This window comes from Netta rufina (genome assembly GCF_964035555.1).
Source record: "Netta rufina genome assembly, chromosome: Z".
Lineage (NCBI taxonomy): Eukaryota > Metazoa > Chordata > Aves > Anseriformes > Anatidae > Netta > Netta rufina.
The window spans coordinates 6,796,586-6,810,362 of record NC_140126.1 but is presented as its reverse complement, the minus strand read 5'-3'; the positions used below and the strand labels follow the sequence as shown (position 1 = coordinate 6,810,362).

The window sequence follows — 13,777 nt, the reverse complement described above, 5'->3', positions numbered from 1 at the left end:
AGGGATAGAAAATTCCTTTATTACTGTATTTCTACTAAGGTTAAAATATGTACATGAAATTACTGCAGGAAGACCTCCACTAGAAAAGCAGAACCTGGAACACCTGGCTGAGGAGATCTACAGAGTTCTGCATCATTTTCTATTCTGTGTGGTGATAAAAAAGCCACTTGTCTAGCTTCAGGAAAAGACCTGGTAAGACGTGACTACCTCATGCGAGTATTGCAATGCCAGCTTTTATTGTAGTCAACAGCCTAACCCAAAAACATCACTATGCACTGGAACCCTCAGGCCAGATCAGGGTAATATACAATCTCCTCCCTTATGTGTCCTTTTTTTTTTTTTTCTTTTTTTTTTTTTTTCTTTTTTTGTGCTCTCAGGTCTCACTGGCAAGAAACTATGTGAGGGGCTATCACAGTAACTAGCCAAAAAGTCATCTGCTTTTGCGTCATGGAACCAGCTCAAAGAACCCAGAGACAAGCAGTGATTGAAACAGTACCTGATCAAAGAGGCTCATTCCTAGCACCGGGAGGGAGGTGTAAACCAAATTGTAAAGCGTAATGAACCACTCATCATAGACAGTCTAAAGAGAAAATACAGAGCATGGAGTTAGCAGAAGGCTTCTTTTTCCTTCTCTTCGAAAGAATACACAAATATAAAAGGAATATTTCTACTTTGAGATCTTCAAAAGCTGCCTGGACATGGTCCTGGGCAACCTGCTGTTGATCATCCTTCTTGACCGAGGGATTGGACCAAATGCTTTGCTTTTCTTACAAGCCACTGAAGCATGCAGGTGCTCTGGGGTTAAACTGATTACTTTAAATGTAATAATAAGGCAGACATGGGTCTTACACAGATCTGCACCAAACTGGTCAGGTTCTGAGTAATTTGCATCATTGTTTGATGTCTGTGGTCAGTTTGTACACATCCAAAAGTCCCAGGAGACACCTATGCTTTTTATAAGGCACCTAAACATCTTCAGGCATCTGTCCTTTACCAGCAGTACAATGTCTGCTTTATACTCTTACAATCTGAAGACAGATCCGTGTGCCTTACAGTGACATGGGGGGAAACGGCTTGGTTTATTTCCATTTAAAATATTATCAGATATTTTGCTTGAAAATGTTAGACATAACCATAAGAAAACAGAAGATGACCTACCTGTGCAGAGAAGCCAGAGAAGAATCCATACCAGAAATGCACTAACGTGAAAGCAAAATTCTTATAGAAGAAGTATTTGAGGAACTTGCACATGCGGATGTAGGACCAGCGGCCGTGGACTAAGAGCAGGCGCTGCAGGTAGCGGAACTGTGCGAACGAGAAGTCACTGGACAAGACTGCCTGCATCCCCTCCTGGCCACTGATACCAACCCCGATGTGGGCAGCTGCAACAAGAAGGTTATTGGCCATGTCAGTACAGTGTGGGTTTGGGTAATCCCACTACTTAAAAGAATTCCTGTCATTGAGCCACTGTGTTAATTCCTTCCCAGCCTGCATTAAAAAAATAATAATCATATATAAAGATATTCAGAAAAAAAAAATATTTGGCGGGGTACTAATTCTTTCAGCAGCATTATGATTTTAGCTGTGTTGATACATTTTCAATAAGTGGCTTGTATTATCTGAATGGAATGACACCACCCTCAGTGGCAATTCATATTTTCTTTCTTAATGTTTTCCAACAACACGAATCATTGCTGCTGTTAGAAATTAAAAGTATTTTTTCATATTGTTGTATGAACTGTATTCACATGCAAGCATATCCTTCCAACAACCTTAAAGCATCACTCCAGACAAGCAAAACCTTTAAGTTGTCAAACCCGTTACAGATTTCTCAGACACAGTGGAACAAGGCAGACTGCAGCCTTTTTACATTTCTTGGGCTTTATTAATTCAATCAAATAATTAGATAGAAGAGTCATGTCTCTTTTAGTAGCAACTTGGGTTTATTAAACATGGACATAAGTTTAATGTGACAGCTAATTATACAGCTTTAACTAATGAGGACAATCTTGATGGCTGAAGGTTGGTGAGATTCAGAGGTTTCCATGGAACAGTGAGTTGATAAAATCCCAAAGTCCCAACCCTCTTGTAGTGGTAGGGTTAGTTTCTAATTATCCTGTACATTTTAACTTGCTTTTCTTATCCTTTCTTCACTGTCTGCCTGACTTATCTCCCTTGAAGCTCCCTACTTAGCCTTTTCTTTCTTAATTAAATGGCTCCAGTTAATCAATTCTTGCAAATTAACACAAGGAAGATTAGCAATAGGCCCTTCTGAATAATCTTAATTTAATTATACATAGTTAGGGGATCTCTTTCATAAAATCAGTGAAGTAATGCAGCATCAAATGATGCTCAGACATGAAGGGGCCTAGGGGCCTGTGTTTTACAGCACAAGGGAGATAACTGACAAAGGGCCTCGCCACATGGAAACATTAAAAAAAATCCTGGATCATTATACAGGCTATTTACAAGTATGATGATTTCCTTTCTGCCTGGCAGTTAGGTCCCATCTAAAACAAGCTTTTCTGTTTTTTGTATTACCATTGTGATGATGGCCATGTAGACATACGGGGAAGACTTGTTGTCCCACAGTGGGCTTTTGTTTATTCTGAATGTAAAAACCAAGAAACCTGGGACATGACCACTTGATGCCATGACAAGATCATACAGAGGCCCCTCAGAGATGCACTGCTGATGCCAAGCCAGTTAGCAAACACGACATCAAGTCAGTTTGCTGGGGCATGCCGTCTGCCAGACATTACTCACTTTTGATCATGCTAACGTCGTTGGCACCATCTCCGATGGCCAGGGTCACCGCTTTCTTGTACTTCTTCACCAGCTCCACCACCTGGGCCTTCTGTAGCGGAGTGACCCGGCAGCAGATCACCACTTTGCACATGCAGGCAGTTCGCACCAGTTCCAGCTCCAGGTTCTCTTCCAGCGCGTAGGCCTGGGAAGAAAGGACAAGGACAGTGCCTAGCAGTTTGTCACACACTGGCAGCAGCCTGTGGCCACCCGAAGAGGATGCAGTGGGAGGAAAATGAGAGCTGAGCTTGGTTTTGCCTTCAGCACAAGGAAGGTACGAGATGCCTGAAAGTTCTTCCAGGCCAGGCTGATGCAATATGTATTTTTCTCACCAAAATGCCCATTGCACTTCACCACTGTAAGTAATACACCTACGAGTGGCTGATACACCTACGAGTTTGGGCCTTTGAACCATCACACAGGAGCACAACAGCCATTCTGGCTGAAGCATCCTGACAGTGCAGCAGAAGAGGGGGCACTGCATTCATGCAGCTGCTACTGGGCCTGAGATAGCCCTGCCCATCTCCATGCCTTTGTTCATCCTTCTTGGTTTATTTTTTAAGCACTGCCTCCCAAATCTGTGGTATAAATAGAACAGATTTCAATTTGGGACTACTTAAAGGAAATAAAAATGCAAATAGAACAGCTTTAACTCAGGTAAGCATAAGAAAGCAAAACACAAAACCAGAGCAAATGCAACTTTGCTCTGAGTGCTGACCTTTAAATCAGTCAGCCACGTTATTTGTATTCAGGAAACACACAGCTAATTGGATGTCTGGTCACCTCTCCAGCTCTGCGTGAGAAGGAGCAGTCTTATTTTTTTGTAGTTCTTTCAAATTTTGTGTTTTGGCTCCATTCTTTGTTTATGTCTCTTCTCAGTAGACATTCATGGAAGGAATCTACACAACTTTCTCTTCCTCAGAGCCACCACAGCAGGCCCACTGCCCTTTCAGTGTAAGGCGGACCATCCTTTAGCCTGATGTCTTTTTTTCTTAAAGCCAAAAGCTGTGAGTCACCAGTGCCTCTGCTTCCCCCCCATTAGTAGTGGGCAGGGAACAAGAGACCTTTCTTAGCTTGGTTTTAGGGCACATACCAGTCACTGCAGCTAGGGACACAGCATCCTGACTGCACGGCACTAGCAAAATATCACCACATAGAAACTATATTAATCACCATATAGAAACTATATCACCATGTAGAAACTATATTAATGGTATAGCACGCAGATCAACTAGCTGTATGAAGATGCCATTGCAGATGCTGCTGTGCTCTGCTCTTTCCCTCTGTTTCAGCAAGACCACGTGTACACAGTTCCAGTATTCTCTAGCTCAGAATAATAATGCTCTCAGTTTTCCCCCATGTTTTCCAGATCATACATGATCTTAGTTTTCTTTGTACTCTCTCTAGTTGGCCTATATTTTCCTCAAAATAAAGGGCCTGAGTAACTTGAATTATTTCAGCTAAGATTTTACTGATGCCAAATGGAGCAGGAGGATTTCTTCACATGTTTTACAAGTCTTAGGATCATACATACATACATTTCTATGTGTTCAGTTGGTTATGTGAAAGTGGAGGATGATGCATTTGTTCTCTCTGGAACTACATTTTCCATTTTTTCAAAGTATTTCTCCAATATTTCATAATTGTTTTCAAATCTAATTTTGAACTCTTTCTCTACCCTGCAGTTCCTCCCAGCCTGGTATTATCTGCAGATTTAAGAAGCTTGCTCTCTTTGTAGGCAGTTAATTAAAACACTAAATATTGAATAGATGTGAGATTGCCCCCTGAAGACACCACTTAGCTGTTGTTTCTTCTACAGTAGACCCTTATGAGCCATACTGCCAAACAGTATTGCATTTGTCACATAAAAATTTCATCTAGGCCACATTACTTCAGTTTGCTTGGAACAACATCATGGGAGAGAGCATCAAACAACTTATTAGTCAAGTTATATGATATACGCTCTATCTGTTATCAGATATATTTAATAGAATACTTTCTTGGCATACTCAAAATCCATGTTTGATGTTATCTTCTCGGGGCATTCACAGAGTATCTGATTATTCTTCCAGTATATTTCTGTAAAGGATAATCTTTATTGCTTCTGTTCACTGAACATCAGGACCAGCTTTTCCCTTTTCCAGTCTTCTGAAACCTTGCCCATCATCTTTGATGTCTTAGATAACAACTAGAGCTAATCTTCAGTTGGAGTGGGGGTAGGAGGGAGGGGGGAGTAGCCCTCTGTGGCTAAATTTTTAAAGCATTTTCAGACTTCCAACATATTCTAACCTATTAAGTTCCTAAGAAAATTGAGTCCCATCATGACTCTGAACATTCCTTACCAGGCTGTGACCGTTGATGACCAGACCATACACCCCATTTGCTTGCTCATCAGGTAGGAGCTTTGTTTTTTTGGAAGATTTTTCAAATTGAATGTTGATTTCATCACTGTCCAGAAAGGACTCTGGCTTCATCTTTTTCCTTGCATTCCTAAAAAAATAAAAATAAAAATGTCCAGATAATAATTAAATTCTTGCAAAGATGTATGCTTTACTAATCAACTTTATGAAAATAGAAATTTTATGCTTCCCTTTGTTAACTTAGTTCAATTTTCCCTGTATCCCTACCACAACATGAATGGTTTAGCTGCAGCTGTTTGTGCATATCAGCCACATGCTTCTGAAACTCTAACAAGTGTTTGCTAAACTTGTGCTGCTACAGGTCAAAAAACTCATCAGAATGTCACAAAGGACAGTATCCCAAAGGGATCCCAATTTTCCATGTATGTTGTCTGACAACCACCTACTTCAACTGAAAATGATGGAAAAACTTCCCAATTTTCCACCTATATCTAAGAACTTGTGTTTTCTGAGGACGCTGTGGAGGAAATTAGGTTTCCAGATAATGCTAGAAAAGGAACATATCCAAGCAAAAAATTGTAATGTGGATGAACAGTAGAGAAACACAATAGATCAAGTCTGGCGTTGTGGCTCCAGATCATTTGTCCAGTGCCAATTGATGTTGCTTGCACTGAGACTGCTGTCTTATTCGTTTATATAGATTTGGCCTCTTAGTGCAAGAAGTTTCAGAGTTAATCCACACAGGAGATTTCTACACTATGTCTAGCTGCTAGGTCTTCCAAGAAGTCTGTTAGCCCTTATCTAGAGTCCCTGAAATGAGATACATCAGGTAAACATACAGAAAAAAATAAAAATAAAAAAATAAAATAAAAAAGAAGAATAACAACATACTGCCCCATTCCACTGTAAGTGCAGAGTAATGAAGCTGTATATTTCAACCATTTACCTGAGTTCACTAAGTACATCATCAGACGTGCTGCCTTCAATAACGAAAACATCTGCCATGTCATCATTCAGCAAGTTGCAGGAGTAACCAATATTCATTGCCGTCTCTGAGAAAGATAAACCAAGAAGATGACACATCTTAGTACCCCAAACCCATCAACAGTCTCTTCGGACTTTTTACACCCGTGACAAAAGCTCATATTCTCACTCAAAATGCCTTGCAGCCTTTCAGAGCCAGCAGTTTAATACAGCTAGATGAGTCACTCTGATGGATGCAGCAGCAAATCTCCCCTAATCAGGCTTCATAAGGCAATGGAAAAAAATAATTCTACTAAAATAAAAAAGTTCAAAAGACCCTTCATTCTGCATACTTAGAGTTACCAAGATGTTTCATGTAGATTCAAAAAAAAAATAAAAATTCAGGATACTTAGCTTTCCTTCCTGTTCCCCCTCCAAAAAATAATAGAGACACTTCATTTTTTTTCAAAAGTTCTGCTTGTTTTTTGTGTGAAATAATTTACAATTACTTTTGGTCCCCTGGAAACACCATTGTTCCAGGAAGCTTGCTATTTCTGAGAGAAAAAAAAAAAATCACTGGATTCTATTCACAGTTCTTTCCAACTTAATGCCTTTTCCAGAAGCTCCATTTCCATTCCAGGACCACATTGAAACAGAACTAAGATCAACATTAGCATCAAAGTTCCTTGAAACTGGGACCAAATTTTTTCAAGACTTCTTCACCAGGACAATCAACTGTACTAAAGTGACATCTTTTCACAGCATAAGACAGAGGCTACAGGATCCTCATTGTCACCTCTCCAATGGCAAAGGATGCTATTGTTATACTGTTTCCAGCCTCAGGGCAGGAATTAGGAACAGGCACCAGCTACAGTTACCTGGTCTAATTCCAGTTAACTGGAGCTTGTCTAGCTGGCAATGAAGCAAAGCCCTGTAAATTTATCATCTGTGCAGTTTTTCAAAGGAGAGACAATGACAACACAGGTCCTAGCAGAATCATCCCACCAGTGAAAGAGAAGGGAAACACACAGAGCTGTAGCCCCTTTACCTTGCTTGTCTCCAGTGAGAACCCATATCTTAATGTGGGCTTTGGCAAGAGTCTCGATTGTCTGCGGGACCCCATCTTGTAATTTGTCCTCAATCGCTGTGGCACCTAGCAGCTTAACAGAAGAAAAACAGGGAGCAGGTAAGTATTCCCATTGTGAGTAAGGGAGAAAGCATTAGACCTCCATGTGGTTACTCAAGCAAGTACAAATGAAATCCAGGAATAAAGTTGCATTGACTTTCATTATTCCTCAGGAAATCTACTGGATGGAGTAGAGCACTGATCCTACAAATGTTTTATTTTGTAATCCTGCAGACTCAGCTGGATCATGAACACGCCTGAAATTAATTGCCACATGTTTGCACCCCTACAGATCCATGTTCTTCCACATGTTGCCTTCACAGCAGATAGAGATTTAACACAGGAATGAAGACATATGGGGATTCCTGTCTCCAAACCTCCATATATATCCTCTAACGTGGAGCTTGCTCCCAGCCATACACTGCAACTGGCTGCATTTGCTCCAGCCCACAATACACCCATGCCCACCACCTTCTTCACACCATTACACAACACTAAGCCACTGTCTGCTCAGGACACAAACCTTTGTAATTTCAAAGTTACTGCTTTCTCTGTGTTTTGGAGATACTTGGTGGCTTTATCCTGTTGTCAAAGAAACCTGAAGATTTCACTGCTAGGTCAGGTTTAGGCAGCGTCTGCTACTACATAACTCCTGCTGTTGGTAGACTAAATTCAAGGGCTGGCTTTAAGAACAAGATCTATTTTGGTTTCCTGGAATATTTATCATCCTCAGCTACGAGTGTTATTAATACATACAACAACACTACGTAAACTTTCCATAGGCTTTTGAAAACTATACAATCCATGTTTTGCAGCAGTAGTCCCTTGTCCAGCTAGTGAGAGCTTAAATGTTTGTAAGCATACTAGGCCACCTCCCGGAGGACCTGCCCATTCCTGGCAGCCTGATTCTGACTTGGAAGCCCAGAGATGAACACTGATGTCAAATGCACCCAGGAACACAGACTAAGAGCGTGCATTCCCACATCCATTTTCCTTAATTTTTAAGTTGATCAATGATAGATAGTATGTTTACTACTATTCCCTGAATATAACCATGATCTGCCTCTATTCCTCCTTGCTGTCCTTATATCCTTACTCACTCTAAGGACCCCAGAAGGGGTCTGCTATGCACAGGGACTTCTGTTCTTGACATCAACCAGAGTGTGATACCTGGCAGCTTTCCATGCCTACACAAGACTCCTGTGCTGACTCTGGCCCTTGTATCCATTCACTGCCACAAGCCAGGGACTCCTACACCCACTCCCTGTCCTTCCCTGCAGCACCTTCTGGAAGTAAAATAATTTCCACACAGGGTGAAGAGAAGGGTCTCATGTAAACTGTTTCCTTCTTAACCATGTTTCTTCCTCCTGTGAGCCAGTGACCTCGTCTCTACTCAGGCCATGAGCTTCATAACCCTTACATGCAAAACAGCTGTCTCCTTGACCTCTTGAACCTTCATGTCATTCCTGCTTTGGACATGACCCACACAGCGTTTGCACGATGTAATCTGCAGAGTTGCAGGATTAGCATTTCCCACTGTTGAGACTGGGAGAGCAGCAGGCTCTGCCCCATGGACTATGCAACTTCCAAAGGTCAGTTGCTTCTAGGCTCACATGTGTTTCTTCCCAGGCCCTGCTGGCATCCTGAACACACAGCTAATGGAAGGAGCAACAGTGCAGCTCCCCAGCTTTCCAAGATCTCAGGAAAGAGTTGCTGTGAGTGCAAAAGCTGAATTGCTTCCTCTCAGATCCCACACATCCTTTTCATTCATTATTCATGGCTGTAAAGCACAGGCAAACCGCAGGGCTGTAACAACACTCAAGGAGAAAAGAATGACTTGCAGATCACAAGTTTAGTCCTATTTCAGAGTGACACAAACATCTTCGTGGACATCATGCCCCCGTTCTGCCCAGGGCTGCAAGAACAAAGGCAACACCCTCTGAAATGAAGGGGGACCTGGGGATTATTCACTGCCTGCCATTTCAAAGAGAGGAAAATAAATAGATCAGCCACTTGCACATACAAAGGATGGCTATGAAATATTTGTGTCCCTGTCATCTCCTTTAAGCTCTGCTATGTCACTTCATCATGAAAAAGCTACTCTGACACCCACGTGAGTTAAAATAACACCATTCCCAGGCACTGGTGGCTGACACCGCAGTGGCTCCTCACGGGGGTGCCAGCAAAAGCCCAGCATCGCCATATTTCAAACCACTCCCGTCACACAACCCACCGAGCTGTTTGCAGCACAGTGTTTACTGAAGTCACACTGAGCTGTTTGTTCACAAACCACTATCTCGGCTGCCTCCCTCAGAGCTTGGCCCAGATTCTGTGAAATACCAACCATTAGATCTTTTTCGATCTCTTCATATATCTCAGACAATTTATCTTCCCGTCCTTCCAAGGCAGTGCTTGCTTCGTGGTGACGCTTGATCCAGTCCTGAAAGTATTCTTCATCCAAGTTTTTATAGGCCACGACGAGTGTCCTCAAACCTTCCCCAGCAAACTCCTGCGAGACGGTGGTGAGGCAGAATAAGTCAAAGGAGAACAGACTCCTTGCTCTGGTTTACAAAAGACTCTCTGAAAGCAAACATCTATTTGTGAAAACTTGTTACCTAATGTCTGCAGAGGAAAGGTGAAGAAAAACACACCTTAGACCACAAACCTCAGGGCGCTTTTTAAAAACTAGTTCCAGGTCACTTTTACATCCTTACAAAGAACAAATTTAAAAGGCCTCTCTTATATTCTTGGTCTAAAACTTTACATCAATCAGGCAGTTGTTTGCCAGGTTCACATTTCTCAACATGAGGTTCAGAATAGTAAGACCTAAATAAAACACGCCGAACTCTGCTTTGAGTTTCAGAGCTGCACTCAGCTTGCTGAGGGGCTGACCTAAATACTCAGGATGAGCACAATCACTCATTACATCTCTCCAAGTCCTTGTAAGTGTGCTTTCTGTAGATGTACAACTGACAGTACATTTCTCAGTGTTTGACAGTACAGGTCTGTGTCTGGTGGAATAACTGAGGTCTCTCTCTGCAAACTGAGGCTTCCGCCCATAACAGGACATCCACTTTCTTTCTCTTTTGGGATTCCAAAAGAGCAGATCTGAAGTAAAGGTGCATTAAGGACAGGCCACATCCGCAGCTCATCTCCCTATGCTCTGACCTCTCCTTCACACACAATGTTTTCTGGCTCCCCCAGGCAGTGAGCAGGGATGTTTGTGCTATTGCTCAACCTCCCTGGCAAATCTTTCTGTTATCTTGTGCTCTGCTCCGTACCAGCAGGAGCTGGCATCAACAGAGGGAGTAGATGTTGGCCAGGACATCCACCTCTCACTGCATTTTACTCTACACCACCAATATAAAAAGCCACGAGGTTTGACTGCTGCATTTTGCATGCTGCCCAGGCAACAAGCCCATATATGATCTGGAGGAAGGGAAGGGAACTGAGACTCTCATAGAATCACAGATTGGTTTGGGTTGGAAAGGGTCTTAAAGACCATCCAGTTCCAGCCCTCTGCCATGGGCAGGGACACCTTCTACCAGGTCAGGTTGTTCAAAGTGCTATCCAACCTGGCCTTGAACACTTCTAAGGATGGGAGATCCCAACTATGCCAGCCCTGCTCAGCCCATTCTGTCTGAGGCCTCTCAGACCATAGTCACTGCAGATTTGGATTGTATCAAGAAGGTAAAAGGCTCTGGGACCCTTTTACTGATAACCTGAATTATTCCAATCAAGGCATGCCTGAATATGCTGGGCACCTGCTTTGTACAATAACAGCAGAATTGGATGGAATATAACTGCCAAACACAGATATATAGTGCTATTTCAGGTGTTTCCCCTGTCCTGCCCGGCTTCCACTTCCTAATCCGTACTAATGCAGCTCTTCTGAAATGTCCTGCATTGTATTTGACATACAGATGTTCTAGGTAACCTAGAGCAGTTCAAGTGGTACTGGTGATAGCTGATTTGATACCTAAAGCTTTAGAAATTGATTTCCCTCTTAATCCCCCATGAAATATACATACATATATATATATTTGGTATTTGGGTGCTGCTACTAAAATCTGTATTCTGTCTCAATAGAAATTACATTTCCATACCTGGAGAAAAGGCAACCATCAAATGCAGATTTGCAGTGCAGAAGAAAACACTTACATTCAGATGTTCAGTGGTCTCCTCCTTGAGAGAATCACAGGATGGATGAAGCAGTTCATAAAGAATGGTGTCAGCCCCCTTGCAGTATAAAGTCAAGTCCCCTTCTGGACTCCGCACTATAAGGAAGAAGAGAGAAATTCTACAGATACCAGACTGAAGCACTCAAGATTCATAGCACTTGCATCTAAACAAAGGTTTTCAGACATATCCAAACTCTACCAAGTGATGGCAAACTCCCAGGAATCAAGACGAGATTTGCTTAGAACAGTAGATAATGCAACTACCATCAGCCTTAGTGGTAGCAGCACAGGCAACTACACCCTGATTGCACTGGTCTGAGTAGATGCTCTGTTGGACTCTGTAGTTCCTACAAGCAGATCTTCAGGCAGGACATCTGCACTCAAAATTCAAGAAGATATTGGGGTACTGGTCCTGCTGCCAGTAAAGGCGCTTAAAAGCCTGAAAAGCCATGAAGAAGGGAGTAAAAGGAACATACCGATAACTGACATTCTCTTGCGGACATTGTTGAAGTCGAGAATAGCCAGCAGTTTGTAGATTTTCGTTTCTCCCATTTCCACAACAGTGATGGTCTCTGGTGTGCGAGCCCGGAACACAAATCCAAAGTTTCTGGCAGCAGTGACAAGGGCTCCCTCATCAGGAGACTGGGCCTGATACACCAAGTTACCTGACACGCAAGAAAAAAAAAAAGGCTTCTACTTTGTTTCTGATATTTACAAATATAAATTCAAAGATATTTTTTTTTTGTAGCAGTTATCTATGTATGGAATAGAAAAGGAGCTGGGCAAGCTGTCTGCCACCGCAGGAAAGCTGTGGCACCTGCAGTTTCTGCACGTGAGGTGTGGTGGTGGCAGTAATGACATCTCCACCACAGAAACACATGGGGATTAGAGGCTCTGGTCCTTTCTGCTCCCATGTGGCAACTCCAAAAACACTAATTTATGTGTTGCCATGCAACAGAAAATCACCAGGGATCCAAAAGGACCAGTAACAGCTTCTGTGAAGAGCAGACACGCCGTGGTGGTGCAAGGTGAACAGAACCACTCAGTCTGGTACCTTTAACAGTCCTCACCTTCTTTCTTCTCTTCTGGCATCACTGTGTGACAAAGTGAGAGCAGGCGGAAGAACCTGTGGGTTGGGACATCACTCAGCTTCACAGCTTCGACCAGGCTGTGGTCATAGAAGGCAAACTTTGGGTCAGCTAACGGGTTGTAGGAGAAATCAACCTTCTCTGTGTTCTGCAAAAACATGGCTTTGTGTTATTTGTAGAGCTCTCTGATGGCTGCCCACTGATGCATGCCCATGACAGCGCCCCTCTCTTCCTTTCATTTACGGAGGTCCCTCTCCTGCAGGGCTGTTCATGACAGAGACTGATCAATCTGAGTGAGTGGGAAGCCTCAAAAGCTACTGAGTCGAAGCAAAGGGCAGGCACCTGAGGTGCCTTTCAGAGCAGCACTCAGGCTGATAGTCTGATTATCCAAAAAGATGCCTCGCTCTACCAAAGCATATTTTCCTACAGGATTCCTGCTAAAGAAATGCCTGCCTTCAAAACACGGCTGCTTTGAGACATCATCCTCCTGTGTTCCCCACCCTATTCTCCCAAAGCAAGAAAAAGCCCTGATATGGAAAAAGATGACAGACAAGTGATGTAAAGGTTCAGCTCCACAGGCACTGCCCTTATTGTCCAAAAACAGGGAGTCCCAAGCAGAGGGGAACAGTGGAGAAACAGCCAGAAGCTCAAAGCATGAAGTGTCACGGAGGAATGCACTGCAGAGCCTGCCCGGGATGATCCCAACTCCCGCCCCATCCCAGTGAGCTCAGAGTTTCCAGGATGGGAGTCATGCATCCTTCTGACCTGCTCCAGCTGACAGTCAGCACTTGCCACAAGAGCACAGCCCCCCCACCTACACTGATTTGCGCAAGAAGGCCTGGACACTCCAACTCCATGAATATGTGGGCAGCGTCCTTTTAACCTGCAAGACTCTGTTCTATCTTGTATCAGGGGCAGGAGGAGCTGCCTGGTGGTGAATTGGCAGGAGACCAGCGTCTCTCCCCCAGCAAGCTAGCCCTTTGAAATTTTGCTGCTGGAGTGAGGGCAGCCTGGTGGGACAGCGCTTAGTACAAGCAGCCAATTTCAGTGCGTAGTTTTAAAGTGCCTGGAAATGAATCACTGGAATGAGGAGTGGGATTTTCGTCATCATTTTGCCATTTGTTACTTGGATCACTGCTTGCAGTTTTCAGACATTTTAAGCAATGAAATCCAAGATGTGGGTTTGTGCCAACAAACAGAGGCTGGATAGAAATGGAGAAGCCACTCATTTTCACACTTTCCAGTGTCCAGACA

The 13,777-nt window shown here is 43.1% G+C and overlaps 1 protein-coding gene across 2 annotated transcripts in view; it reads right to left on the bottom strand.

Annotated features, from left to right (window-relative positions):
• LOC311221037 (phospholipid-transporting ATPase ID-like) overlaps positions 1 to 13,777 on the bottom strand; it is a 69,856-nt gene that overhangs the window by 7,965 nt on the left and 48,114 nt on the right. For both annotated transcript variants that reach the window (XM_084304764.1, XM_084304763.1), the window contains exons 15-24: positions 12,506 to 12,671; positions 11,912 to 12,100; positions 11,416 to 11,531; positions 9,599 to 9,763; positions 7,177 to 7,288; positions 6,112 to 6,217; positions 5,148 to 5,295; positions 2,767 to 2,950; positions 1,159 to 1,382; positions 497 to 580 (exon numbers count right to left, since the gene is read on the bottom strand). In XM_084304764.1, coding sequence (XP_084160890.1) covers positions 497 to 580; positions 1,159 to 1,382; positions 2,767 to 2,950; positions 5,148 to 5,295; positions 6,112 to 6,217; positions 7,177 to 7,288; positions 9,599 to 9,763; positions 11,416 to 11,531; positions 11,912 to 12,100; positions 12,506 to 12,671 — 1,494 coding nt within the window. The remainder of the gene's footprint in view (positions 1 to 496; positions 581 to 1,158; positions 1,383 to 2,766; positions 2,951 to 5,147; positions 5,296 to 6,111; positions 6,218 to 7,176; positions 7,289 to 9,598; positions 9,764 to 11,415; positions 11,532 to 11,911; positions 12,101 to 12,505; positions 12,672 to 13,777) is intronic.